Genomic DNA, 27,949 nt, shown 5'->3' on the forward strand with positions numbered 1-27,949 from the left:
TTTAATTTCATAGCATTAATTTTGAAAAGTTTCCCCAAAGGATGATATGTTCCATAACCCCTGCTACAAATCAAAAGCCCCCGAAATTAGAAATACACCCTTAAACATGTTTTTTTTTTTTATTAGGTTACTTCAATTATGGGGAAGGTCTGATTTTCATTTTTTAAGCTATACCGAGACACAAAGTGAATAATAATTTCATAGCATTAATAATTTAGAAAAGTTTCCCCAAAGGATGTTATGTGCCAGAACCGCTGCTATAAAACAAAAGCCCCGAAATTAGAAATGCGCCTATAAATATGTTTTTATAATAATAAGGGTACTTCAGTTATGGGGAAGATCTGATTATAATTTTTAAACTATATTGGGATACAAAACGAATAAATTACAAACATTGTAAAACAATAGCGTAACAATTGGTCATATTTATTTCTGTTCTGGTTCAATTTCTTCACTAGTGTGTGTTTATTGCATTTCATTTTATTATATTAGTTGTAATGCCGCTTAAAATTGGAAGAACATAAAAATGGAACATACCGTTTATGCGCTTTTTTTGGTCATATTTATTTCTGTTCAGGATCAATTTCTTCACTAGAGTGGGTTTATAGCATTTCATTTTATGATATTAGTTGTAATGCCGCTTAAAATTTGTCAATTGTGCTTACATCCACCTGCAAATGAAACCAAAGTGCAAGATTTCTTGTGAGCATGCGCTGCAACCCAACCCATGATGATGATCATGATGTTGATGACGCCATTGTACGCGTCGTTTTCCCATTCAGGGTGTCGTCCCGGTCCGCTATTCGGTGCGCGCCTGAGGGAAAAAGGGGGGAGAGGCTTGCTGACGTCACAGTCTCGCGCACTCCTCCCATCACGCCGAGCGGATCTTGTCCAAAAAGGACCCGGCGAGGAGGAGCAAGGCTGGATCAGGCTGGAGATGAAGCCTGACAATTTGTCTTGCGTCAAAAAAAAAAAAAAAAACTCCCCAAGCGGACGACTTGCAAAGCAAGAGTGGACGAATGGAAGCTCCACGGGGGAGGAGGGGGAGGACGGCGCTCCTTCGTTCTTCTAAGAGGATAAAGAGTGTTTGAGTGTAAGGTGTGTGTGTGTGTGTGGGGGGGGGGTTAATTTTAACCCGACTCTTGTGGACTATCTTCCCCGGGGCCACGACATGAGCGGCGGGGCGGATGAGAGCTCGGTGCGCGTGGCGCTGAGGTAAGGATGCTTCTGCTCGCCCATCTGCACCCACCACCACACCACACCAAAACCCCAACGCGTGGCTTCGCACACAATGCAACCCCCCCCGCCCCCCCCCGCACTGCATTTCACGTCATCCACGCATGACTTGCGCTGCTTTCAACTCTCAGTGGATTTCTGCAGCTTGCTTTGAAAGCACCCCAAAAAATAATAATAATCAATAGTTGTCAACTCGTACAAAAGCAGTGACTATAGTGTCAATGCGTGCATCAAATGAGGGGGGTGGGGGGGCGTGACGTAATAGCCAAGATGGAAGCCATGTTGATGTGTCATGTGACCACGTCAGGTTTGCTAAATTTGCCAATTATATTTTGAATTGAGTTTCATTTATTTGTCGCATTTTGACAGGGTTGGGTTTCATTTGTTCATTCATTTTCATTTCCATTTGTCATTTTCCCCCTCATTATGCATTCCAGATCCTTTTTTATTTTGAGTTTCATTTTTTTCCAATTTAGATTTTATTTTTGATCTAAAATTCTGTATTTCCATTTATTTTCACAGATTTTTTCATAATATCATTTATTAGTTCAATTTCCTAAAAATATGATTTCATTTTAATAGGTTTTGTTTCATTTTCAAAATCAGTTTTATTTTTAATTTCCAGTATTTCATTTTTTTATTTGTATCCCCATTTTAAGTCAACAACATTTTCAGTCCAATTTTAATTTCAATATATATATTTTTTTATTTTCACTTATTTATTTTTTTTATTTTAAATTTTAAGTTCATTTAATTTTAATTCGACTCGCACAAAGTGGGACATATTTATTTTTATTTGGAGGATAATTGTGATTTCATCCACTTGGACGACATTAATATTTCCTTTCATTTAATAAATTGAATTTGGTTCCACAAAGGTTCGGTTTGGGGGGGCGAGAGTGTGGCTCAGTCACCTGACCTGACCTGACCCCCGACGACCTCTTGTGTTACGTCATCGCCGGCATTCAAATACTATTTGCATGGGGAACGTATTTTTTTGCTTCATGATTGTCGGTATCGAATCAGCCAAAACGTGAAGAAGTTGCGCACAGTGGGTATAAAAAGTCAACACACCCTTTCTCAGCTCTTTCCCACCGTTGCTAATGCTAGCTTGCGTTATTCGGCCTTTGTTCCGGGACAGCAAACGGCTGCTTTGAGGTGGTACGTAATAACATAACAAAATAAATCTCAGCGGCGAGGTCCTCGTGGATGTTTGGCGAGCCCGACGACACGTGAAAAGCCTCTCCCCGGCCTTTAATACTTCAGTTAGGCGTGTAAGTGCGCTACGCGCGTACCAGTCAGCACCTGCTTCAACCTGCAAGTCCTCAACCTTCACCCGCCCAGTCCTACAAATTACATAATGCACACGCTTGTTTTCATGACAGTGCAGATGATTTCTCTTGCGAAGTATACTAACCTCCTCGTGCCAAAGTTGGACCTCGCCATCCTTTTAATAATTGATTTGGTGGCGGCGTCAAATGTTGTCCTTTGTAAAATTCAGAAGCTATCGCGTTCCCACAAAAGCATCGTTGGCAAAAAAATCGGAAATACGAGCTGTTTAAAGTGAACGCCAGGTGACGTTTATCACCAAACTAAACATAAAATAAAGAGAATCAACCACGCAATGTTGCCTGCCGCTAGCTCAATGCTAAAACTTGATGGAAAATGCCATAGACGGGCTAAAATATAGCGTCAATGTCACGGCGCTGTCAACCTTTAAGCGATGAGATATTGGAACACAAACGGTGCATCACCGTATGAAGACAGACAACACCGGCATGTTTTCTTTGGGAAATATCGCTAATATTTCACTTAGTCACTTACTAGCTGTGCCCCCTCCCCCTAAAGAATATTCACAAAGCGAGGAAAGCAAAATGTAGCGATTCAGGCGGCTCGCCATCTGCCAGCTGCCTCCTTTTCACAATAATTACATTTTGTTTAGATTTTTTTGACTCCTCCACTTCCTGCCAACTGACCTTTCGAGGCGTTGACCCCTCTCAAGGACACGAATCAGCAAGGATAACTCTTAAAACGCCGGGTCAGCGCAAAACGCTTCCTTCCTTTCATATTTCCATTGGTGGGATTAGTACATAGTCACTGATTTATCCTCTGATATTCGCGGCTGATGTCAGCCGAGGTGCTTCATTTGGACAAAAGTAGTGCTTTGTCGTCATCGTATGACATTTACAATAGAGTATTGAGTGTTTTCAATCTGGGGGTTAATTATTATTTGGATTTTAGCTTCCAGGCTCAGCTGGTAAAAGCGTTGGCCTCACAGTTTTGAGGACCCGGGTTCGATCCCAAGATCATGCAACATTATTTGGACACTCTAAATTGCTCCTAGGTGTGATTGCGAGTGCGGCTGTGTGTCTCGATGTGCCCTGCGATTGGCTGGCAACCAGTTCAGGGTGTACCCCGCCTCCTGCCCGTTGGCAGCTGGGATAGGCTCCAGCACTCCCCGCGACCCTCATGAGGATAAGCGGCAAGGAAAATGGATGGATCGATTTTAGCGGCCATATCCGTATTTTCTTGTCACTGCACATTTTTGGCCATAGGTGGTAAATGGCGTCACCGAACCAGCGTTGTCCAATCAAATTGCTCAAAACACACAGCTGCGTTATGGGATTTCTGTGACGATTATAATTGAACTCAAGCATATTTTGTGGTAGTTATGTTATTTGTAGTTATGTATGTCGATTATGTACAAAGAAAGAAAGGTACACAGAGTTTAACGCTAGCGCCGTCGTGCTAATACTAGCGCCGCCACGCTAAGGCTAACGCTAGTGCCGCGCTAACAGGGCTGGTTAAAAAAAAAACATACCGGTAAAAATCACTGAGACACGGCAGTAACACGCTAGCGCAGCGCTAACAAGGCCGGAGCGGTAAAAGGCAGTTCCTCGGCACATATATTCCACCAGTGTCACTCTTACCTTTTCCACTCGAGTGCCCCCTTGCGGCCGTGAGGACAAAAATGCACAAATTATCCGTATCACCGCATAAGCCGCAGGGTCGAAAGCGTGTGGAAAAAAGTCGCGGCTTATAGGCCGGAAATGACGCTAATGAGAATTTTTTACGAAATCAACATTCACAAGAATGCAAAATTCAGAAAATATGACTTTATTCTCATAATATTACACCTTTTTAATCATTCATAATGTACTTTGATCCCAAAAATATGAAGTTAATTGGTTTCTTATGTTTTATCGCTGCGTTATCTCTATTACTCCCCTGCGCGTCATTTGGGCTTTTTACATTTTTTTATTATTATTATTTTTTGGGATTTGTTTCAGTGGTAGTTTTATCCTGTGCAGGTTTTTAACAGTAATTTTATTTTTGACTTGTGCGATATTGTTGAGGCTGTTTGATAACATTCGGGAGAAGAAACGGAGCTGTTATTCTCTCCAAATACATCATTTGAAATGTCATGCTTTTTTAACAGTGTTATTATTATTATTTTTTTGCTCCACCCGTATGACTCTGCTCTAGTCTGGGTCGCGACAGCGACTCTCCAGAACCCTCCATGTCATCCCCAAATCTCGGACAGGACTCGCAAATAGTACTCCGATGAAAAGGCCCCACTCTTCGCATGGCGCTGTTACATAACAGGAAGATTGTTTTGGACCTAGAGGTGTTTTTTTTTTAATACACTTTGGTGCACGTCATCATGTGCAAAAGTGCGCACCCCCCTGCGGGCAGTGCTTCAATATGCACCTTGTCTGCCACACGGTTGACCAGCATCTCCTCATTTCTGCCACAATGAAAGATTTTCCTCCTCCATTTTTTTTTTTTTTTTGGGTCTGCCTTGCCATCGGTCACGTCACCTGTAATCGCGATAATGAGCCCGAGCGCTGGAAGCTCGCAGACAAAAACCGTGCGCGCGCTCGCGACTTGACGGCGCTTTCATTTTTGGTGCGGTCGGGCTACAGGGTGAATTTTTTTCAGTCAAGGGCTGCGTCATTCACAGATGTGGGGGTGGGAAAAAAAATGTCAAAAAGTGTTTTTGAAACTTATGTAGTATCATTTTCAAATGTTAAAAATTATTTGTCAAGAACAAATTATCCATTCATTATCCAAGCCGCTTATCCTCACAAGGGTCACGGGAGAGGCGGAGCCCGTCCCAGCTAGCTTCGGGCGAAAGGCGGACTACACCCAGAACCGGTCGCCAGTCAGTCGCAGGGGAGATATCGACACCGTGACTGAGCGGGAATCAATCCCACGGTGCCTGCACCAAAGTCAGGCATGTGTACCATCAGTGAGCCGAGAACAGGGCTTTCAAACTAATTTTTCTCACGGGCCACGTTGTTGTGACGGTTTCCCTCAGAGGGCTGTTCTGACTATGGGACAAAAATACTGAATCATCTCGTCGTATTTACATTAATTTATGAACTAGTTTTGGAGTCAGAAATCAAGGGTAATGTGTTTTTCAACTGTTCAAATTTGGTAACACAACAACTTTGTCATTTATGAAATATGACAATTTCAAATTTTGATACGGATTTTTAAAGGTATCACGGAAATTGCTGCTCTCGATTTGGCTTCTTCGCGGGCCACATAAAATCCTGCGGCGGACCAGATCTGGCCCCCGGGCCTTGAGTTTGAAATAAAATAATTTTTTCAAGATTTTTATTAGTTCCCAAAACTACATTAACCCATGACCATACTATTTTTGAAGTTTTCCATAATTAAGAAAAAATATATATTTTCTATTATTTACAATCAATGAATTATTTAGCACAACTTGTACATTTTTTTAAAATTTACATTAGAGCTAAAACTATTGTACTGTTTTTATTTATTTATAATAAGTTGTGTAATTATTTTGTAAAATTGTTTATAAACCTGTTTTTTATGTACAATAAATTATTTGAACTCCATTGTAATGAACCAATGTTAGTTTAAAAAAGGTAAAAAAAAAACCCCAAAACAACTTTTAACTAACTTACCAATATTACGACCTCAAATCTTTTCATCTTGTGCATTTTTTTTCTTCCATCTTCACAGTTGAATGAAAGATGAACGTTTTCTTCATCTTTTACATGACATCTTGATCATTGTGTGCTGTTTTTTTTCGTTTTTTCTTCTTGCCTGAAGTACATTTCGTATGAAATGCGACTTGTCTCGCAGTGCACTCGGGGGCCAAGGTGAGCGCCAAGGGTGCAACGGTTTTCGATTTCCGAGGATAAAACATTAGACATGGAGCCTGTGTGTGTGTCCTAAAAGGCGGATTAGCCCATGGCGGGTGGGTCGGGGGGTTTGTCTCGCCTGGGGGTGGAGGGAGGAGCACAAAACAAAACTGTTTTGGGTTGAACCGGAATGAAAAGATGGCCATCCAGCTGTCAAGAAATTTAATTTAGCAGAGTCTATTGGATGTTTGATTAAATTAAAACATACCATATTTGATTTACTATTACCTATTAACCAATAAATTATCCGTGAATAGAATGTTTTATTTCAAAGATGGCGGTCGTTGATATCGGAATCGAAAACTACGAAACTACCACATAACTTAAAGTCCACTAGCGTAATGCTAACACACAATGGGAATCCCCATAATTTGGCTAACAAATAGCAAAGTTGCTCAGCTGGTAAAGCGTTGGCCTCACAGTTCTGAGGTCCCGGGTTCAATCCCAGACCCCCCCATGTGGAGTTTGCATGTTCTCCCCGTGCCTGCGTGGGTTTCCTCCGGGCACTCCGGTTTCCTCCCACATTCCAAAAAACATGCAACATTAATTGGACCCACTAAATTGCCCCTAGGTGTGATTGCGAGTGCGGCTGTTTGTCTCCATGTGTCCTGCGATTGGCCGGCAAACAGTTCAGCGTGTGCCCCGCCTCCTGCCCGTTGACAGCTAGGATTGGCTCCAGCACTCCCCGCGACACTCGTGAGGAAAGCGGATAAGAAAATGGATGGATTGATGTTATGTCACTTCAAACAACCGATAACTTGAACACAAATGGGTGAGCAGCACATCTAGACTGTCAGAACACTCACAGGAATATACTTTTTGTCCCCTACGAAGAATATTAATAACTTCAGTTGACTGAGGAGCTGATGTATTTGTATGTTTTTATTATTCTTCATTTATTATTCAGACTGTTTCCCTGCCGCTCTAATGAATGGGGGAGTCTTTTCAAGGCAGAACACCGCTCATGTGTCCATGGACACAAGAGTGTCTGTGCAACGTGCCCCCGTATGTGCACACAAACACGCTATGGAACATCCGAACCTTCTCGGGGGGGGGAGGGGTCCAACTTGTTTCCAACGGTTAAAACCTCTAATATGTCCAAATATGAATCAAGTAGTTCCATTTTCTCTTTCAGTGGCTTCACGAGTGAGCGGCAACGGGTTTAACTGGGCAGGAAATGATGTCTCAACGCAAACAGAGGGATTAGTAATGAAATCCAGGGCGGGTTCGGTCGACTCGTGAACAGCGAGTGCACTGTGAGGTGTGCGCGAGTTGAAATACTGAAGCCCAGTACTTGCTCGACATGCCTCGTGGCTGTTCTGTTATGCAGTAGCTCACAAAAAAAAAAAAAACAAGAAAAGTCTTCTCGTCTGATTTTGTGGCCTTCGGTTAATTTCAGTTCTATCATTTAATATCGATTATTATACTGTACAGTAGCTGTGTTATGGATATACGAGGCATCAAAAGTCTCAAATTATTTTGCATTGCATTATTTTTTTGGGGGGGGTAAGTAAATCACAAGCTTCGGGAGGTACTTCTCATTTTTTAAATAATCAGCATTAAAATGCATTATTATTTTAGAATACTCACTTTCAGGAAATTGTAGAACAACTATTTATTTTTATTTATTGACTCTTTTTTTTATCTACATCTATATTTGATAATATATATGTAATTTAATAACATGGCAGTCTAGATTTGGATCACTACCTTTGTTTTGTCCATTGAGTTAAAAATGATCATTTTAATATATTTTATGTTTTAATTTTTGTAATCTTCTAAGTTATTCAAATTTGTTTACAATTAGTTATCGAACATAATTTTTTATTTTTAAAAATTGTATATTTGGGTCACTACTTTATTTTTTTCAATTTTTATCTTATGTTTTAATTTTTGTAAAGTTATTCAAATTGTTTAACAGTTAGTTATTGAATATAATTTTTGATTTTTTTTTTAAATGTTATATTCGGCTTATTACTTCAATTGTAATTTTGTTAAGTTTCATTTTATGTTTTATTTTTGTAAAGTTATTCAAATTTGTTGATTAGTGACTGAACATGATTTTTCATTTTTTTAAAGTTTATATTTGGGTTACTAATTGTAATTTTTAAAATTTTTATGTTATGTTTTATTTTTTTGTAAAGTTATTCAAATTTGTGAACAATTAGTGATTCAACATAATTTTTCATTTTTTAAAAATGTTATATTTGGGTGACTACTTTAATTGTAGCTTTTTAAATTTTTATCTTATGTTTTAATTTGTTCACAATTAGTTATTGAACATAGTTTTTCATTTTTTTTTAAAGTTTATATTTGGGTCACTACTTTAATTGTAATTTTTAAATTTTTTATTTCATTCTTGTCTTATTTTTGTATTTAATTGTGTCTGTGTACAGTCACAACTTCAGTAAGTCTTGAATGACATATGTATTTGTCGTAAATGATCGTAGAAGCAACTGTACGTACAATCGGGTGTCTATACAGTTATCAGTTCTTATAAATGCAGACATATTAAAAAAGTAGCTGGTCAAGTCATGACTTGTCTTGGCTTTCCGCAAACAGGATTCGCCCTCAGTTGGCCCGAGAGAAGATCGAAGGCTGCCACATCTGCACGTACGTGACGCCGGGGGAGCCGCAGGTGGTCCTGGGCAAGGACAAGGCCTTCACGTACGACTTTGTCTTCGACATGGACGCCCAGCAGGACGCCGTCTACGGCCGCTGCGCCGAGAGTCTCATCGAGGGCTGCTTCGAGGGCTACAACGCCACCGTATTTGCGTACGGGCAGGTGGGCTCCATGACGTGCAGATTTTGAACCTTTTTTTTTTTCTTTTTTTTTTTTTAACTTTTGAAGGATTTATGGTGCTTTTATTGTAACCTACTTGACTCTTGGAAGATTTACGGCAGTTTGAATTCAAGCTGCGAAATTTTGGGGTGATTTAAGTGTCTTCATTTGCAACACTTTCAATGGCTTTATGCGAGCTTTATTTTCACCTGTGCAACCTTTAAGGGATTTGGAGCCATCTTACAGTGAAGAAAATGAGATTTTGAACACCCTGCTAGATTTGAAGTTCTCCCACTTCGGAATCATGAAGGGGTCTCATCGTAGGTGCATGTCCACTCTGACAGAGCTCATCTAAAAAGAAAAATCCAGAAATCACAATGTATGATATTTTTTTAAGGATTTATTTGTGTAATACAGCTGCAAATAAGTATTTGAACACCTTTCGATCAGCTATAATTCTGACCCTCAGAGACATGTTAGTCCGCCTTTAAAAGTCCACCTCCACCACACTCGGACGTCACGGTTTGAAATCACGCATGGCACGGAAGGTTCCCCTGCTTCGACCGACACATGTCAAGGCCCGTTTTGAGTTTTTCAATGACCATTTGGCTGATACGGAGGAGTCATGGAGACTGTTTTTGGGTCAGATGAGACCAAAATGGAACTTTTTGGTCATAATTCCTCTAACCGTATTTGGAGGAAGACGAATGATCAGTTCCATCCCAAGAACACCATCCCTACTGTGAAGCATGGGGGTGGTAGCATCATGCTTTGGGGGTGTTTTTCCTGCACATTGGACAGGGCGACGGTTCTGTATTAAGGAGAAGATGACCAAAATCCTTCCTGCAGTGTGTGCAAACCTGGTGAAAAACTACAGGAAACGTTTCACCTCTGTAATTGCAAACGACGGCTACTGCACCAAATATTAACAATGGTTTTCTCAGGTGTTCAAATACTTACAAATCATACATTGTGATTTCTGGATTTTTCTTTTTAGAAGAGCTCTCTCCCAGTGGACATGCACCTACGATAAAAATTTCAGACCCCCCCCCCCCCATGATTTCTAAGTGGGAGAACTTGCAATATAGCAGGGTGTTCAAATACTTATTTTCTTCAATGTATTTTAACCACTGTAAATTACACTCGTGTGTTTTCTTCACATATAGTTTGAATTGAGAGCGATTGAAAGGCGACGCGCTGTTTTACGCGTCTTTTGTTGCATAAGACACTCTTTAACCCCCCCCCCCCCCCCCCCCCCATAAAAACGGTTCAACGCCCCCTTTTCTTAATCTTTCCTGACGTTGCCCCTCCGTGCTCCTTTTCTTGCTGTCGCGACCGCTGAATTCACTTCTCGCAAGCTTTCACAGGTGCGGGCTCAACAATGAGACATGGACGTACTACTACACCCCCCCCCCCCCCACTCCCACCCTTGTGAGCGTCTCTTTCGGGGGCTCCAGCAGGGAGGAGCCCCCTTGTTGCATTCCATCCAAATCACCATGATGATCACCCCATCCCCGCTGATCTTCTCAGTACTACTTAAAGCCCATCCAGCGACAAACTGCCTCCTTTTATTTATTTTAGGAGACTTATTGTACGCCCCCCCCCCCCTCGACCCCCACCCAACCCCCAATTCAAACAGCTCACAAGTCGTAATAATGTGACTGTGGTGCTTTTTTGTCACAATACCCCACTCGCTGTTTGGCAAAAGGCGAGTGGGGCTTTCATTACCATGACAACCGGGGGCCCAGTGAAAGCCTCGTGTCATTTTTATGTCAAATCAGTTTTTGGCTGCGTGATTCATATTTCAGTTTTCCTTGATATGTCCCGTCTGTCCTCTCCAAAGACTGGTTCGGGGAAAACGTACACCATGGGGACCGGCTTCGACGTCAACATTGGCGAGGACGAGCTGGGCATCATTCCCAGGGCCGTCAACCACCTGTTCCAGGGCGTCGAGGAACGCCGGCAGTCTGCCGCCGACCAAGGAAAGCCAGTTCCCGAGTTCAAGATCAATGCGCAGTTCCTGGAGGTAAAAAAAAAAAAAACCAAAACAAAACATGGAAAACACTAAAAATACCATGTTCTGGCTCGGTAAGGTCTGCCTCGTGATCTTAACTTCACAGTCTGGTTCATATTGAGTACAGTAAGGAAACAAAATGAGAAAAATGGCACGTATATAAACCAAAAACAGGCATAACTAAGTAAGTAGGTAAGCGGCAGTAATATTAGTTATTTTGCATGCGGGCGGATCAAGAATATATGCATGCAAGTATTGCTACATTGTCTGTCTACATGTGGTGCTGCACCACTTCTGTTCAAACATCCATTCCTTAGGATGTTTTAACACCGCAACATTAATGCTAGTTTCACTAGCCCGTCTATGTCATTTTGCATTGTGCGTTAGCATTAGGTTAACAATGTTTTGTCAGACAAAGTTGTGCGTTGTACGTTTTAAATAAATCGCAAAAAGCAACTTGACCAGCTGCCGAAAAGAGCGGTTTAAAAATGAGAGATGACAGGAAGTACTTCCGACCACCGTTTGAATCGACTTTGCAGCTGTACAACGAGGAGGTGGTGGACCTGTTCGACGCCACGCGGGACGTGGAGGCCAGGCGGCAGAAGTCCAGCGTGCGCATCCACGAGGACGCCGGCGGCGGTATTTACACGGTCGGCGTCACCACGCGCAGCGTCGCCTCCGCGGCCGAGGTGAGCTCGACGCAGCTCACGACCGCCGAAGGAAAGATGATAATGTTTACTTTTGAGCAATTTTCTGGAAACCAACAGCTCGGTTAATGGAGCAAAGAAATATTACAAGACGATTGAGAATGCGGCGAGTCTGATACGCAAAACCTTGTGATCCAACGCTTGTTACATCTGTGCTAGATGATCCAGTGCCTGAAGTTGGGCGCGCTGTCCCGGACCACGGCCAGTACTCAGATGAACGTGCAGAGTTCACGCTCGCACGCCATCTTCACCATCCACCTGTGCCAAGTCCGAATGTGCTCACCGGACAATGTGAGCGCAGCACGTCGCGTTTTGGATCTACAGTCCGATCGACGCAATCTTTGTTTTGCGTTTCCACCCCAGGGCGACACGACGGACAACTGCCTGGCGGGCGGCTCCGGCATCGACGAGTTCGAGACGCTGTCGGCCAAGTTCCACTTCGTCGACCTGGCCGGATCCGAGAGGCTGAAGAGAACCGGGGCCACGGGAGACCGAGCCAAAGAAGGGATCTCCATCAACTGTGGACTGGTAAGTCAAAGTGTCTTTTCTCCATTTTGTTTTCATCACTGTGGGTTTGTTTGTTTTTGTGTGCCTCAGCTGGCCTTGGGCAACGTGATCAGCGCCCTCGGTGACAGGAGTAAGCGCTCGACGCACGTGCCTTACCGAGACTCCAAGCTCACCCGCCTGCTGCAGGATTCGCTGGGCGGGAACAGGTTTGCCGGCAACCGCATTTCCGAGAGCACCCCCCCGTTTCGTCATTTCGAAACTGTCGTCTTTGTTGCGCCCTCTCCAGTCAAACGGTGATGATCGCGTGCATCAGCCCGTCCGACCGCGACTTCATGGAGACCCTGAACACCCTGAAGTACGCCAACCGGGCGCGGAATATCAAAAACAAGGTCGTGGTGAACCAGGACCGAGCGAGTCAGCAGATCAGCGCCTTGAGGACGGAGATGGCGCGCCTGCAGATGGAGCTGATGGAGTACAAGACGGTAAGGGGGAAGCGTTGAATCCACACCTGAGACGCGAGCGGCTGCGTCGACGGTAATGCTGCTCGTTTAGGGGAAGCGCACGATTGGCGAGGATGGAATGGCGGGCGTCAACGACTTGGTCCACGAGAACGCCATGCTGCAGACGGAGAACGACAATTTGAGGGTGAGGGTGAAGGCCATGCAGGAGACCATCGACGCGCAGCGAGCCAGACTCACTCAAATCCTCAGCGATGGAGCCAACCAGGCGCTGGCCAAAGCAGGTGGGCTGCCTGGAAGCTCAAAATGACATCATTCATACGATTCTTCAGATTTATTCTGAATAATTGCGTTATTATTCTAAAGAGATGACAAAAATCCAGTTCACTCTCAGTTAAGTGAGAAATCTGCTTTCAGGTGAAGGCACTGAGGAGATTGGCAACATGATCCACAACTACATCAAGGAAATTGAGGAGCTCCGGTACACACTCATCCCAATTTTTACCATTTTAGGATGCTGGGGGGAAAAAAAAAAAAAAAACACTCTCCTCTTCTCCCGCAGAGCCAAACTCCTGGAGAGCGAGGCCCTCAACGAGAACCTCAGGAAGAACCTCTCCCGCGCCTCCACCCGCTCGGCGCTGTACGCCGGCCCCGCCTCCTTCCCTCCCGCCCTCTTCGCGCCCGAGAAAGAAGCCAGCGACGTCATCGAGATGGCCAAGAAAGACCTGGAGAAGCTCAAGAAGAAGGAGAAGAGGAAGAAAAAGAGGTGTGGGTGGAGTTCGGTCTGTTCCCATCGCGACAGTCGGATTCGGGGTCTCTCCGTCTTTTTCTGCCACGCGTTCTCACTCTTTCTCTCCTCCCTGCTCTGCCGCAAATTCCCCCCACTTTAAACCTTTGTCCCACCCGCCCCCCCCCCCTCCGGCCCCTCCTCTGCCCCGAAGACTGCGGCAGTGCCACCAGGACGGTCGCCGCCGGGACGCCAGGTTTGCGCCATCGCATCCGGGAATTTGCCGGAAAAACTGAACCTCAATTCGATTGCAAGCCCAAAAATTGAAAATTGCGCTCAGATGAGAAATTGATAACCTCTCTATTTTGTTACAGAGAGTACGCAAAAAAAAAAAAAACAACATACTGTGTGTTATGAGCAATATGTCATTTTCAATCAAAATGCAGCGAGTAATTGAATTGAAGGATTTCAGGAGATTTTCCTGGTTTCCTAAAACGTACTCCCGCTAATCTCCGACTTTTCCCGCCACCCCACCACAGGTCGCTTTGCACTCCCCGGAAGGCAAAGTCTATCTTTCTAAATCCCTCTTCCATCGCTTTTACCCGTGAAATTAGCGATTGTCACCCGAGAAATCAACAAAAAGTGATGAAATACGTGTTGCTGATCTGCTCCTGATCTGATGTGTGTAGTCCCCTTTGCATGTTTGGAAGTCCAAACTGCCATCCCACTTTTAACTCCAAATAATCTTTTGCAGTGCTTCAAAGGGAGAAGTTCCAGACAATGACCTGCAGCAAGGCAGCAATGAAGCAGAGGCGGTATGTTTTCACTTCAATGTCTATACGCAAAGATAAATATGAGCGGAGAGCGCGTCATCGGTGCGCAAAGTTACGGAAGTCTCATTCGACGTTCAAGTGGTCGCCGTATTCCCCGCAACGTCTGTTCATTACGTCACGCCGCAAAATATGCTGTGCCACCTACTTTGTGACACGGAAGCTCTTTTCAAACCAGAGAACATCACACAATCGAGTGAAGTGACCGGGGCAACATTACCCTATCGTTTCGAGCCATATTTAGATGATATGCGGATCACTCCTAAGCAACGACAGACTCCCAGACAGTATGTATGAGCCAGCCCGGCCGAAGCCGTCCACCGCGGATACAATCGCGTGAAGTGACCAGGGGCAATATTATCCTATCGTTTCATTTTGAGCCATATTTAGATGATGTGTGGCTTACTTCTAATTAACAACAGACTTCCAGACAGTATTTTTGAGCCAGCCCAATGTGACAGTCTGAGCCCCCCGCCCCACGTGCTGAAAAGTCCCCTTGGGATTAATGCGCATGCGTGTAGAATTTTTTTTGAATTTTTGGAATTTTTCTACTTCCATACCATTCTGAAATTTCGCCATCCGTGCTTCTTCCGGGTGGTTTTTTTTTTCGGTATGGACGTTTCACAAAGCCGAACACAACCAAACTTGTCCAATGCTGGCGTGTGGTTTCCAGTTGATAAATAACAAACAATACGTTCGCATTTGCTTCTGTATTCTTTCATTTGCTGTTTTTGGCTTTGTGACACGTCCATAGCAAAATGCATGTGCAGCGAAAATTAACACGTGGAAGAAGCATGGATGGGAAAGTTTCAGACCGGCACAGAAAAATTGTATGCGCATGCGCATGAACCTGAAGAAGACCTTTCAGCACTGGGAGCGCTCAGACCGAAGCCGTCCGCCACGGAAGAGCCGCCGCCAAAGTCGTCCGCCGCGGACACAATCGAATGAAGTGACCGGGGCAATCTTACCCTATCGTTTCGTTTCAAGCCATAGTTTGATGATATGCGGATCACTTCTAACTTACAAAAGACTCCCAGACAATATGTATGAGCCACCCGGGTGGCGCCACGATGAGCGAAGTCTGAAGCCGTCAGCGGCATCCGCAACGCCGACGGCTACATCGAGACATTGATATACATATGAAAAATGAATCCATCCTCCCGAGTGTTCGAACAATATCCAGCAGTACAACGAGCCGGCATTTAGGCTAACACGAAGGAATAAAGAGCTAGCTTCTAGCTGGTAAAACTAGTATAAAACAGACAAGACCACTTGAGTGCGCTACTGCCCTGTACGGTTCTTCTCGGAAACAAATCACTCGAGAGGATTTTCATGGCGGGAGTGAGAAAAAGCCATATGCGTCAAAATCATGTTGTGTGGTGAAAAAACGCATGGGTCCATTCCATTCATAAGATACTAAAAATCATGCATTTAATGACAGTGGACCTTTAAGTAGAGGAGTTGCATCTGTATTTGTACTTCAGACCGGTATATGTACGACTACTGAAGTACAAATTGTGAGGACTGCATTTTGGTTGTTCGTGACAAGGAGGGCAGCGACCACGAGGAAGGCGAGGTCGGCGACGGAGAGGAAGAGGATTCGGACACGGCGGGAGAGGAGACGTCCGATGAGTTTGACGCCGAGGACCTGGAGGAAAAAGGTAAAAGAATAAGACGCAACGGTTCACCCAGAGCGGGATCTCACGACCCGGTTTAACCGGCGCGCAGACGACGTCCAGGCCGACCTGGCCAACATCACGTGCGAGATCGCCATCAAGCAGAAGCTGATCGACGAGCTGGAGAACAGCCAGCGGCGCCTCCACACGCTCAAGCAGCAGTACGAGCACAAGCTGGTGATGCTGCAGAACAAAATCCGAGACACGCAGCTGGAGCGCGACAAAGTGCTGCATAACATGGGTGGGAGAAAACAACTGCATTGTAAACACACCCGCGAAATTATTGCAAGCAGAAATACCATGTACTCGACACATATCAATGAAAATGTATTTTGTACGCTTTTGCAGGCCACATAAAATAACATATCAGCCCCCGATCCGGCCCACAGGCCGTGACTTTGACATCCACCCAACATAGTCGTCTTTAACTTGCTCCACGCAGGCTCAGCGGAGTCGTGCACGGAAGAGAAAGCCAAGCGGATCAAGGCCGAGTACGAGAGGAAGCTGAGCTCCATGAACAAGGAGCTGCAGAAGCTCCAGTCGGCCCAGAAGGAGCACGCGCGCCTGCTCAGGAACCAGTCGCAGTACGAGAAGCAGCTCAAGAAGCTGCAGCTCGACGTCACCGAGATGAAGAAGACCAAGGTGCGGCGTGCGCGGCGCACTTCGCGGATACGGTCGTACCTCACCTTCAAAGATTTCGCATTCATGACGGAACTGCCGTTCGTCTGGGGTTGAAATATGTTCGTCCAATAGGTGGCGCTGATGCGTCAAATGAGGGAGCAACAGGAGCGCAACAGAGTCACCGAGTGCAAGAGGAACAGGGAGATTGCCTCCTTGAAGAAAGATCAGCGCAGAGCCGAGGTGCCGAGAACCGAGGATTCTCGTTATTGTGACAAATGATGCTAAATGGGTTAGCATTTAGCATCATTCGGCATGACGATCTCCTGTGATGTCATCGCTTGAGTAGATTCACACGATCTCACACGATTAATATTTATTTCAATGTACTCCGCATGTAATGCTTAATTTAAGTGGGTGAAAGTTTCATGGCAATCACATTTAGATTTTTTTTTTTTTTTTTTTATTCCCCTGACAGCATCAAGTGAAGCAGCTCGAGGCGCACAAGAGACAGCAGGAGTTAATTCTCCGCAGGAAGAATGAAGAGGTGAGGAGTAAATATTTGATAGAATTGTAGTTTTTATATTATCATTTCATTTAGATTTGATAACGTTTTATATATATTTGTCATTTCATTATTTGTCTTTATTTTTATCGGCTGTTTTAATTTTTCAGGGGTATGTATTTTTAATTAGTTTTATTGTACATTTTATTTCATTTAATTTTAATTTCCCATTAGGTTATTGGATTTTGTTTTGTTGCTGTATTTTTTCCATTGATTTTATTTATATTTTTAATGTTTTATTGTCATTGTATTTTATGTATTGTTTTGAAATGAGGTTCTTTTTTTCCATTTTGCATTTCAGTCGTGTATTTTATCCTCTCCATGTTATTGTTATCATTTTCTGGAATGGAATTGTTCATTATTTTATTTTATTGCATTTATTTTAGCATTGATTGATGTATTTGTATTTTTCATTGGATTTTATTTCAACTATTTCAGTTTTATTACAGTTTATTTATTTATATATATATATATATATATATATATATTATATATATATATATATATAAAAGAAAGAGGGAGAGAATTTATTATTCATTTATAGATTACTTTTCATGTTTCAAAACATACTTTTAAGTGTTGCAAATGTTACTTTATTTTGGTTTCCATGGAATTATTTCTCATTACTTTCTTTTCATGCTTTTATGGCCCCTTTTTATTTTACATCCATCACATTTTATTTAGTTTTTCGTTTTATCATTGTTTTGTATTGTAATGATTGTATTGCCATTGTTTTATTCAATATTTTATTACACATTTATTGAAACATTTTATTGGTGTATCTACTCTTAGATTTTTTTTTATGGTATAATTTATGTAGTTCACCATTTAAAATGTTTTTTCATTTATTCCTTTTATTTTTATTTGTTTATCTATTATATATATATATATATATATATATATATATTTTTTTTTTATGAGATTTATTTTCCTCCCTCATTTTCTGACGTGTGCTCCTCAAACTGCAGGTGACTGCCCTGAGGCGTCAGGTGAGGCCAGCGTCCGGCAAGGTGAGCAGAAAAGTCTCCTTGCCCGACAGTTTCCCTGAGCCTTCCCATCGGAGCGCTCCGGGAAGGCCGCACTCTTCTGGAACGTCGACATCCAACGGAGCCAGGTGCGCCGTCGGAACTCTCGCTGTGACGGAATGCTACATCAAATATCTTGGAAGAAAACTTTCATCTTTGCCCTCAGGAGTTCTCCAGCGCGGATGGGAAGCAGCTACCTGAGCCGGACCGCCAGGGCCAAGTGGCAGGCGCTGGAACGCCGCCTCAGTGACATCATCATGCAGCGGCTGACCATCTCCAACATGGAAACGGATATGAATCGACTCATGAAGGTTCAGACTTTTCGGGCAATGTGAAAATAAATACCGTAATTTCCGGCCGATAAGCCGCGACTTTTTTCACACGCTTTCAACCCTGCGGTTTATGCGGTGATGCGGCTAATTTGTGCATTTTTTTTCTAACGGCCGCAAGGGGGCGCTCAAGCGAAAAAAGGTGACCGTGAGACCGGTGGAATATATGAGCCGAGGAAGTGACTTTTACCGGTCCGGCCCTGTTAGCGCTGCGTTAATGTGTCATTGTCATGTCTCAGTGATTTCTACCAGTATGTTTTTTTTTTTTTTTAGCCGGCCCTGTTAGCGCAGGGCTAGCATTGGCGTTAGCGCTGCGGCGCTAGCGTTAAAATCTCTGTGTATCATTTTTCTTTGTAAAAAGGAAGTGACTTTTACCGGTCCGGCCCTGTTAGCGCTGCACTAGCGTGTTATTGCCGTGTTTCAGTAATTTTTACTGTTATGTTTTTTTTGAACTGGCACGGTTAGCGCGGTGCTTGCGTTGGCGTTTAGTGCAGCACTAGCGTTAGTGTTAGTGCGGCGCTAGTGTTGGCGTTAAACTTTGTGTACCGTCTTTCTTTGTAAATATCTCGTGTTTGAATGTGGGTTTCAATGTGGGCACATGCGGTGTATGTATGTACCAAATGGTATTTCCTTTACAAATGTACTGGGTGAGGCTTATAACTAGGTGCGCTCTGTAGGCTGGGAATTACGGTACATGTTGGCTACCTTCTGGTTCCAAAAAAAAATAAAAAAAACATAATTTCATACACCTGTATTAAGTATGTGAGGCTTAAGTAAATTAAGTACATTGATGGACAACATTGAAATTGCACCCAAGGATGAACCCAAAATGAGTCTTTTCGCCACATCTACTTCCCACTCCAGCAAAGGGAGGAGCTGACCAAACGTAGGGAGCGAGTATCTAGGAAAAGGACGAAGTTGGCGGCGGAGGGGGTCACGGACTCCGAGCGCTCGCTAGCCTCCTTGAACGAGGAGCTGGAGTCCCTGGGCGCTAACATCGACTACATCAACGACAGCATCGCGGACTGCCAGGCCAACATCATGCAGATGGAGGAAGCCAAGGTGAGCGTAATCCCGAACGTTTGGAGCCAAACATTTACCTTCAAATTCATGCTCGATTGTTTTTGGGTCGCAGGAAGAAGGAGACACAGTGGACGTGACGGCGGTGGTCAGTTCGTGTAATCTATCAGAGGCTCGCTTCCTTTTGGACCATTTCATGACAATGGCTATCAATAAGGTGACACTAATTCAAGGTTCTGGGAGCATGAGACCTCTCCGGATCGGACTGTGAAACGGTGGACTATCTTTTGCTGAGATAGACCCGGTTTCCTGTGAACTTGCAGGGCCTGCAGGCGGCTCAGAAGGACTCCCAGCTGAAGGTGATGGAGGGTCGGCTGAAGCAGACCGAGATCAACAGCGCCACGCAGAACCAGCTGCTGTTCCACATGCTGAAGGAGAAAGCCGAGATCAATCCGGAGCTGGACGCCCTGCTGGGGAGCGCCCTCCAAGGTCAGAACCTATAATATGGTTGTGTTTGACTCCACCGGCACCCTTTGTGGTGTAAAACGTGACATATGGTTTGACTCCTGCCTATAGACTGAAGTCTACACCTTAATCATCATCGAGGTCTGAATATGATTTCTTTGTGTCTTCTCTATATTTTTGTGTAAACTCAAGTGTTAGGTTACCTGTCAGCAGGTGAGTAAGAGACGCACACGTCGCCATTTCCACTTTGGAAACGAGCTGCAAAAAATGGACAAGTGTGTTGAATCCTGACCCTTTTTGTCGACAAACCCAGCTGACCTAATAGTTGTGTTTACTCCCCTGAGTGCCCCCCCCGCCAACTTTTTACCTGGTCTCATTGTGTTTCTCAGTGTGTCCTGTCACACCCCAGCTGATCTTTGGACCCGCTGTCACGTTTATTCCACTCTTAAGAAACCAAAATGAATAAACCGTCAATGACTGGATTGAAACGTATGAATACGTGCTGATGGAATCTGTTTTCCAAATTTTTGTAGAGAACGGGGACGAAAGCAGCAGCGACGAGTCCAGCACCAGCCTGTCTGCAGAGGACGGGTAATATTACGGCGAAAGAAGCTAATATTCCAGTTTTAGATGTCATAATTGGAAAATATCATCATTTCATTATGTTGTCGTGAAATCAGAATCAGAATTAGCTTTATTGGCCAAGTGTGTAAAAACACACAAGGATTTTTGTCCGGTAGTCGGCGCTGCTCTGGTACGACATTCAGAACAAGGAACAACATGGCAACAAGAACAAACGAAATATATAATAACTCAATAAATCATAACTAATTCTTATAATGGTCGTGCAAGATTTAAAAGAGATGTAAAACAGGACTTGAAGTGGGAGACACACATCAACGCCATCCTCAAAAGACCCCAGCAAAGGATGTACTTGTAAATGTACTGTCCCGACTGATTTACCGGTAATAGCAAATCACAAAAAAAATAAGCACTGTTCCTAATCATTATCAATTATCCATCATCCAAATAATCTTAGAAAGGTGCAGAAATACTTCAAATGAAGCCACTTTTGTCATCCCTGACATTTTTTTCAGCACACTGCCGTCAGATCTGATGAAGTTATGTGGCGAATCCCGTCCCAGAAGTAAGGTACGGGACTTCACGCATGATCATTTTGAAATGTCATTCATATTTCAATCGGGAGTATTTACCGTTGATCCCTCCAGGCTCGCAGGCGGACCACCACCCAGATGGAGCTCCTCTACGCCACCTCTGGAGATCCACCCTTCGATTCGCCCACGGCGGACTTCTCCGGTCCTTTGCTTCCCCTCGCCGAGCACCAGGGCGGGCCTGCGGACCCAGGCCGCGAATCCCCATCTTCTCTCTCGGCTCGTTCACCTGGCATGTAAGAATTAACGCGGAACGCCCCGTCGAACACCATTTTTGGTCACCCCTCGTACTTTTGATTTCCTCCAGCTTCCCATCCAGGTCACCGACAAGCACCGGGGAGAGGAAGCAGGTCGGGCGCTCACCACTTACTCGATCGAACGTGACACCGGGGGGCGCTAAAACCCGAGGAAATGACTGCAAAACGTCGTAAGAAGTGTTTGCACCCAGGCCAAAGCCATGTCTAATAAAAAAAAGTTCTGCTTCGATGCTGTCCTGTGGCATCCTGGGGCTAAGGAAGTATTTTGAAGTCAGGAGGAGCTTTATTTAGTTCTTGTGACATCTGTAGGCAATTACAAACATTGTTTGGTTGGGCATTATTTATTGGCTCTTTTCTAGAATTTCATTTTCTACATTTTTTTCATTTTTTATTTTTTTCCAGGTTGGATGAGTCTCCTGTGTTTGATGGCCATAGGTACTCTTCTTTATTCATCTTTGTTTCATGTCATTTTATTTTTTTCATCGTTACTGTAGTGAAAACTCCAAGCAGTTCAAATTCTGCTTTTGGAAAAAAATGATCCCATCCATCCATTTTCTGAGCCGCTTATTCTCACAAGGGTCGCAGTAGTGCTGGAGGCGGGATACATCCTCCGTAAATCGATAAACAATCAAAGTTTTTCAAATTTAGCTCAAGATAGTTGAGCATGATCCAAATAAAAGTGTCCGGACAGATGGAATTTTTAAAAGCCTTCTTGTTGTTTTTCACATTCTAGAGGCATAATCAACCCTGTGGCACTCCCAAAGACCAGTCGGGCAGCCAAACTCCAATGTGTCCACGTCGCTGAGGGACATACCAAGCCCGTCCTCAGTGTCGATGCCACAGAGGATTTGCTCTTCACTGGATCCAAAGGTAAATACGAAAAATTATGGTCCACCCTCCCTGATCGTCATCTTGAATGAAATTGCACCCAAGGATGAACCCGATTTTCTGCAAGGTTCTTTTTGTATGTTTTTTTTTTTTTTTTTTTTTCCAGATCGAACGTGTAAGGTGTGGAACTTGGTGACCGGTCAGGAAATCATGTCTTTAGCAGATCATCCCAGCAGTGTTGTTTCAGTCAGGTAGGAATCACTTTCACGACAAACCAAAAAATCGAGGTGTCTATTAGGGTCACTTTTTTCTCCACAAATACCAGATTTTCAATTTTGCTTTCATGTACAATTATTTTTTTTTTTAGATCTTACCGCTGAGCCTTAGTCTGCATAGATTTTTTTTCCTCGCTCTGTTCTATTGAAGGTACACGTCCAGCCTGGTCTTGACGGTGTCCGCTGCATACATAAAAGTGTGGGACATCCGGGATTGTGCAAAATGTATCCGCACACTTACGTACGTATCCATACTAATACCTCCATAAATGTTTGAACATGCATGTCAAATGTCGCCAATAATATTATTGGATGCTCTAGGGCTTCGGGTCAAGTTGGCGCAGGGGACACCTGTGCCTCAGCCAGGGCTTTCTCCATCCCTCCAGGGGAGAGTCAGATCAACCAGATCGCCATCAATCCTGCCGGTTCCTTCCTCTACGCTGCCGCGGGGAATGCGGTACGCATGTGGGATCTGCGAAAGTAAGTTTTATTAAAAAAAAAAAACACAGTGAAGAAAATAAGTATTTGAACACGCTGCTATATTGCAGGTTCTCCCACTTAGAAATCATGGAGGGGTCTGAAATTTTCATCGGGTGCATGTCCACTGTGAGAGAGATAATCTCGAAAGAAAAATCCAGAAATCACAATATATGATTTTTTTAAATGATTTATTTGTGTGCTACAGCTGCAAATAAGTATTTGAACACGTGAGAAAACCAATGTTAATTTTTGGTACAGTAGCCTTTATTTGCAATTACAGAGGTCAAACGTTTCCTCCAGGTTTGCACACACTGCGGGAGGGATTTTGGCCCACTCCTCCACACAGATCTTCTCTAGATCAGACAGGTTTCTGGGCTGTTGCTGAGGAACACGGAGTTTCAGCTCTTAGCTGCTTTAGCTTCTTCCATTTTCTAATGATTGCTCCAACAGTGAAGGTTTTTTCACCAAGCTGCTTGGCAATTTCTCCATAGCCCTTTCCACCCGTGTAGAGTTGTACAATTTTAGCTGTGATGTCTCTGGACAGTTCTCTGATCTTGGCCACGTTACGAGTTTGAGTCTTACTGATTGTATGGGGTGGACGGGTGTCTTTATGCAGCTAACGTCTCACACAGGTTGCTCTATTTTTAAGATTAGACATGGAGTGGAGGTGGACTTTTCAAGGTGGACTAACAGGTCTTTGAGGATCAGAGTTGTAGCTGATAGACAGGTGTTCAAATATTTATTTGCAGCTGTATCACACAAAGAAATCGTCAAGAAATCATACATTGTGATTTCTGGATTTTTTTTATTTTAGATTATCTCTTTCAGAGTGGTCGTGCACCTACGATGAAAATTTCTGACCCCTCCGTGATTTCTAAGTGGGAGAACTTGCAATATAGCAGGGTGTTCGAATACTTATTTTCTTCATTGTATTTGTCACAATAATCATTTGTCAAGGTCCAGCTAAGCAAATACAAGTCTACATTGGAAAGCCTTGGGATTTAGATCTAGTATGTACTTGCAGGGGATGGGGACCCCAAAGGTACTGCAGGTTCCCCTCCAAAAAAATGTCTTATTCACAATTGCCAAAACCAGTTGTTGATCTAAAATTGATCTGGTAGTCATGGGTCATATTTGATGTGGAGCCTAATCAGTGTACACAAACTTTATAGCACCTGTCCATTTTTTTAATCCTCACATTTGAGTATTTTGAGTCACTTTCCGACAAATCAAATTTCAAGCCGTACGAATGATATTTGTGGAATTTTTATTGGCGCCAAATGTCCAAATGGGTCCAGTCTGACATGCGCAATATTTATTACAGTGTTACACTTACACGGATGCTAATAGTTGACTTTTGTGTGTTTTAGGTTTGCGTCCACAGGGAAGCTCACTGGCCATTTGGGTCCGGTCACGTGTCTGACGGTCGATAAATTAGGCAACGGACAAGACCTCGTGCTGACCGGCTCCAAAGACCATCACATCAAAGTAGGAGACATACACAAAAGGATTCCCACTCGAGGTAGAATCCTGCATACCACAGATATTTGCTTCCCAGATGTTCGAGGTGGCAGAAGGGGCTCAGGGGAGTATCGGCTCCTGCCACACATTGGACCCCACTCATCAGGACAGCGTGGAGTCTCTGGCTTTGCACGAAGAGTTTGTCTACAGCGCCTCCAGAGACTACTACGTCAAAAAGTGGGACTTGTCCACGAAGCGGCTGTTGCAGGTGAGTTGGTAACATTGAAGTGTGGAGTAAATACCTTGGAGTTATACACTATAATCCTACTATAATGCAATCAAGAAACGAGAAAGGTTTCACCCAGCAACTGTAACTCAGTGAGCTGCAGTAGTAATCATTTTTCACACAGGATAAAGAATATATTCCTGTGAGTATTGTTATCTCATCTGTCTGCATGTGCGGCTGCACCGTTTGTGTTCAAATATCTTTGTTCTAACACCGCCATAATGATGCTTTTTGGTGCCCAAAAAATCCCCGTCCGTGGCATTTCCCGTTACGTGTTAGCTTTAAGCGAGTGGCCTCAATGTTTTGCTCATCAGTCAAGGCAAAAAATAAAATAAAACATGAAATAATTCGAACAAAGGCTGCAAAATATTGCGAAAAACTCATAAATCAGGTCACTGCTATCTTAAAGTACCACTGTATTATCTTATTAAAGTTGATATTAACAAGGTGGGGGGGGGTCCTTTTTTTTTAATAAGTGAATTTGAAATATAACTGTTTCCTCACAAATTATTCTGGGGGAAAAAAGATGTTTATGCTCTAAAAATAAATATGACTCCAAAATATATTCATTTTGCTCATGAAAAAATAAAACTGGACTAAAGCAATACACCTTTTGTCGTCACATAATCATAATAATTTTTAGTTATTTTCTGTTTCTGTTATCTGGTATTGATGTGAGTTTTTAATTGGCCCAAAGCAAGTGTGACTACAGATCCCTCTCGAAGGCACTAAAGCAATATTTTTACGTTAGACATGGCTTTGGCCCGAGCATAATTTTCAACAAATGACGGGAGGATAGGTAAGCAAAAAAATCTGCAAGTCCCAAATTTGTCATGACTCATTTTCCCGTGCCCGGAGCTACAGCTCCCCCCACGCCCCCACTCCACCCCCATGCTTTAATACTTATTAGCTGTGACAAGTCCCCCCCAAAAAAACAAGTGTTGGTATTTTCCCTAGCAGTCAGTCAGCGCACAGACAGACTGGGTCAGCGCCTTGGGCGTGGTCCCCGGCTCTTCGGCGCTGCTCGGCGGATGCAGAGGGGGGCTACTCCGCCTGTGGCACGCCGACTCACTAGCGCCCCTCGGCGACATCCAGGGCCACGACAGCCCCGTAAACGGCCTGGCGACCAACAGCTGTCATTTGTTCACCGCCTCAGAGTAAGTCACGTGTCGCTACTGGCTAAACGGTTGACTTGTAATTTCATATTGACAATTTGCGCCTCTCTGTATGAAATACTTAATTTGCTTTTATCGTTTATTGTGGATGCAGCGACCGCACTGTGAAAATTTGGGAAGCCAAAGGATCTCTGGAGGATGGAGTCCATTGAGAGCTCCAGAAAACGCCTGATCTAAAGTTGACTTGGGACCACAGACCCTGACTTTGCTTCGATTTGAAGCCTTTTAGTGCAACAATTTGCTAGCTTGCACTCATTTTTTTGTGTGTGTGTGTGTGTTCAAGGCCTTTCCGAAGCCTGCATATTTAACGTTTCGCTTCACCAGCAATACTTTGGACTTTTCTGTGCGCATCTTTGCAGTGTTCGCATTGTGAATTCAAGGACCAAAATACTACTGAAGCTGCATTGGGCTTTTATTCTCCTGTTAAAATCGTCGCCGCAACACGTTTCAGGAAAGTAAATGGGTTATTTTTTTTTTTTTTTTACTGTACTTTGTCGGGCCAGACGATTCGTTAGGTACACTGGCCTAATACAGTAACTGCTTTCCATGCAGCTGAGAGCTTCCATAAAGCACCTGTAGCCTTAACGGTTAATACGGCACGAACAAGGGGGGAAAAAGTGTTTTGTAGTGCAACGTAATAATAAGTATGCACGTTTTGTTTTTTATTTTTTTTCTTCATTCAAGGCACCATTTACCGTAATTCTCAGCCTACAGACCGCACCAGGTTGTAAGCCTCGGTACACAGAAAGCGTTTTACGCTGACGCTAGCGCCGCCGCTAGATGGGGAGCTAAATAGTACCATAATTTTCCGGCCTACAAGCCGCGACTTTTTTCCACACCTTTCAACCCTGCAGTTTATGCGGTGATGCAGCACTAGCGTTAGCGCGGCGCTAGCGTTAAACTCTTTCTGTGTACCGAGGCTTATAACCACGTGCGCTAACGCTAGCGCGGCATCACCGCATAAATCGCAGGGTTGAAAGCATGTGGGAAAAAAGTCGCATCTTGTAGGCCGGAAATTACGGAACTATTCACCTCCCCCTCTAGTCTTGGTAAGTTAGGAGTCTTCTCTTCCTTTGTCCTGAAAATGTGAGTAAAACTGTTGTTTTTGTTTCCTTGATTTGTCATATCAGTTGGAAAATTGTTCAGAAATGTTGGGTAGATATTTAGAAAAATCATTTCATTTGTAGCTGACTGACATTGCAGAAGCAGTTATTTTCAAGTTGTACATTTTTTTTTATTTCCCTGTTTATCAAATTTGACTGAAAGCACATTCATGAGGAGGTTTTTTTTTTTTGGGGGGGTATTAGTGTGTACATGTTGATTGTAATTATCATTGTTGCTGTCTTCCTGCTGAACATGTTGTCTACAATTAATTGAGGCTGCAGTGTGAGAATAAATACAAAAAGTCCAGTATGATATACAGATTTATTTATTTATTTTATTTTTTTTCTGTGCGAGGAAATGTATTAATGTCTCACGGCCACATGATGGTACCAATGTGCAATCACACGGCATGCACTTGACTTCAAAAATAGTATTCAACTTTTTATTCCATAACAAGGTCAAGAAACAAACAAACAAAATACAGCAAACATGAAATATTTTGGCAATTTTATTATGAATCCAACTATTCCATCTTTTCTGAGAGAAAATTTGTTTTTCTTGGTATTCAGATGATTCTCAAGACTTAATAGATTCGACATGTTCTCACAAAGTCAAGATCCTTTCATCATTTTAGAACATAGGTGTCAAACTCAAGGCCTGGGGGCCAGACGCGGCCCGCCACATGATTTTGTGTGGCCCACGGAGGCAAATAATCTGTCAACTTCCATGATTCCTGTGAAAATTTCAAATTGTCATATAAATGACAATG

At 43.5% G+C, this 27,949-nt stretch overlaps 1 protein-coding gene across 6 annotated transcripts; it reads left to right on the top strand.

Moving 5' to 3' along the window:
• The first annotated feature begins 826 nt into the window (after window positions 1–826).
• On the top strand, window positions 827–27,238 carry LOC133493596 (kinesin-like protein KIF21A). Of its 6 annotated transcripts, XM_061807115.1 has the most exons (36): window positions 829–1,215; window positions 8,982–9,032; window positions 9,121–9,204; window positions 11,045–11,227; window positions 11,755–11,904; window positions 12,082–12,213; window positions 12,286–12,450; window positions 12,520–12,635; window positions 12,716–12,911; window positions 12,982–13,171; window positions 13,305–13,368; window positions 13,450–13,653; window positions 14,369–14,429; window positions 15,994–16,105; window positions 16,173–16,361; window positions 16,563–16,762; window positions 16,874–16,981; window positions 17,217–17,285; window positions 18,272–18,417; window positions 18,495–18,639; window positions 19,522–19,719; window positions 19,793–19,894; window positions 20,001–20,166; window positions 20,676–20,733; window positions 21,240–21,294; window positions 21,372–21,550; window positions 21,622–21,741; window positions 21,974–22,006; window positions 22,305–22,441; window positions 22,566–22,650; window positions 22,826–22,915; window positions 22,996–23,154; window positions 24,525–24,642; window positions 24,713–24,883; window positions 25,859–26,058; window positions 26,171–27,238. In XM_061807115.1, exons 4-36 carry the CDS (start codon window positions 11,069–11,071, stop codon window positions 26,226–26,228), a joined length of 4,335 nt encoding a protein of 1,444 aa, XP_061663099.1. In that variant the 5' UTR covers window positions 829–1,215; window positions 8,982–9,032; window positions 9,121–9,204; window positions 11,045–11,068; the 3' UTR covers window positions 26,229–27,238. The 6 variants fall into 6 exon arrangements, with proteins under 6 accessions (XP_061663096.1, XP_061663097.1, XP_061663100.1 ...); XM_061807116.1 differs by having other exon boundaries at window positions 828–1,215; window positions 8,982–9,204; window positions 25,862–26,058; XM_061807114.1 differs by having other exon boundaries at window positions 8,982–9,204.
• Window positions 27,239–27,949: the final 711 nt, after the last annotated feature.

Source organism: Syngnathoides biaculeatus, chromosome 20, assembly GCF_019802595.1.
Source record: "Syngnathoides biaculeatus isolate LvHL_M chromosome 20, ASM1980259v1, whole genome shotgun sequence".
In the NCBI taxonomy this organism is placed as follows: Eukaryota; Metazoa; Chordata; class Actinopteri; order Syngnathiformes; family Syngnathidae; genus Syngnathoides; species Syngnathoides biaculeatus.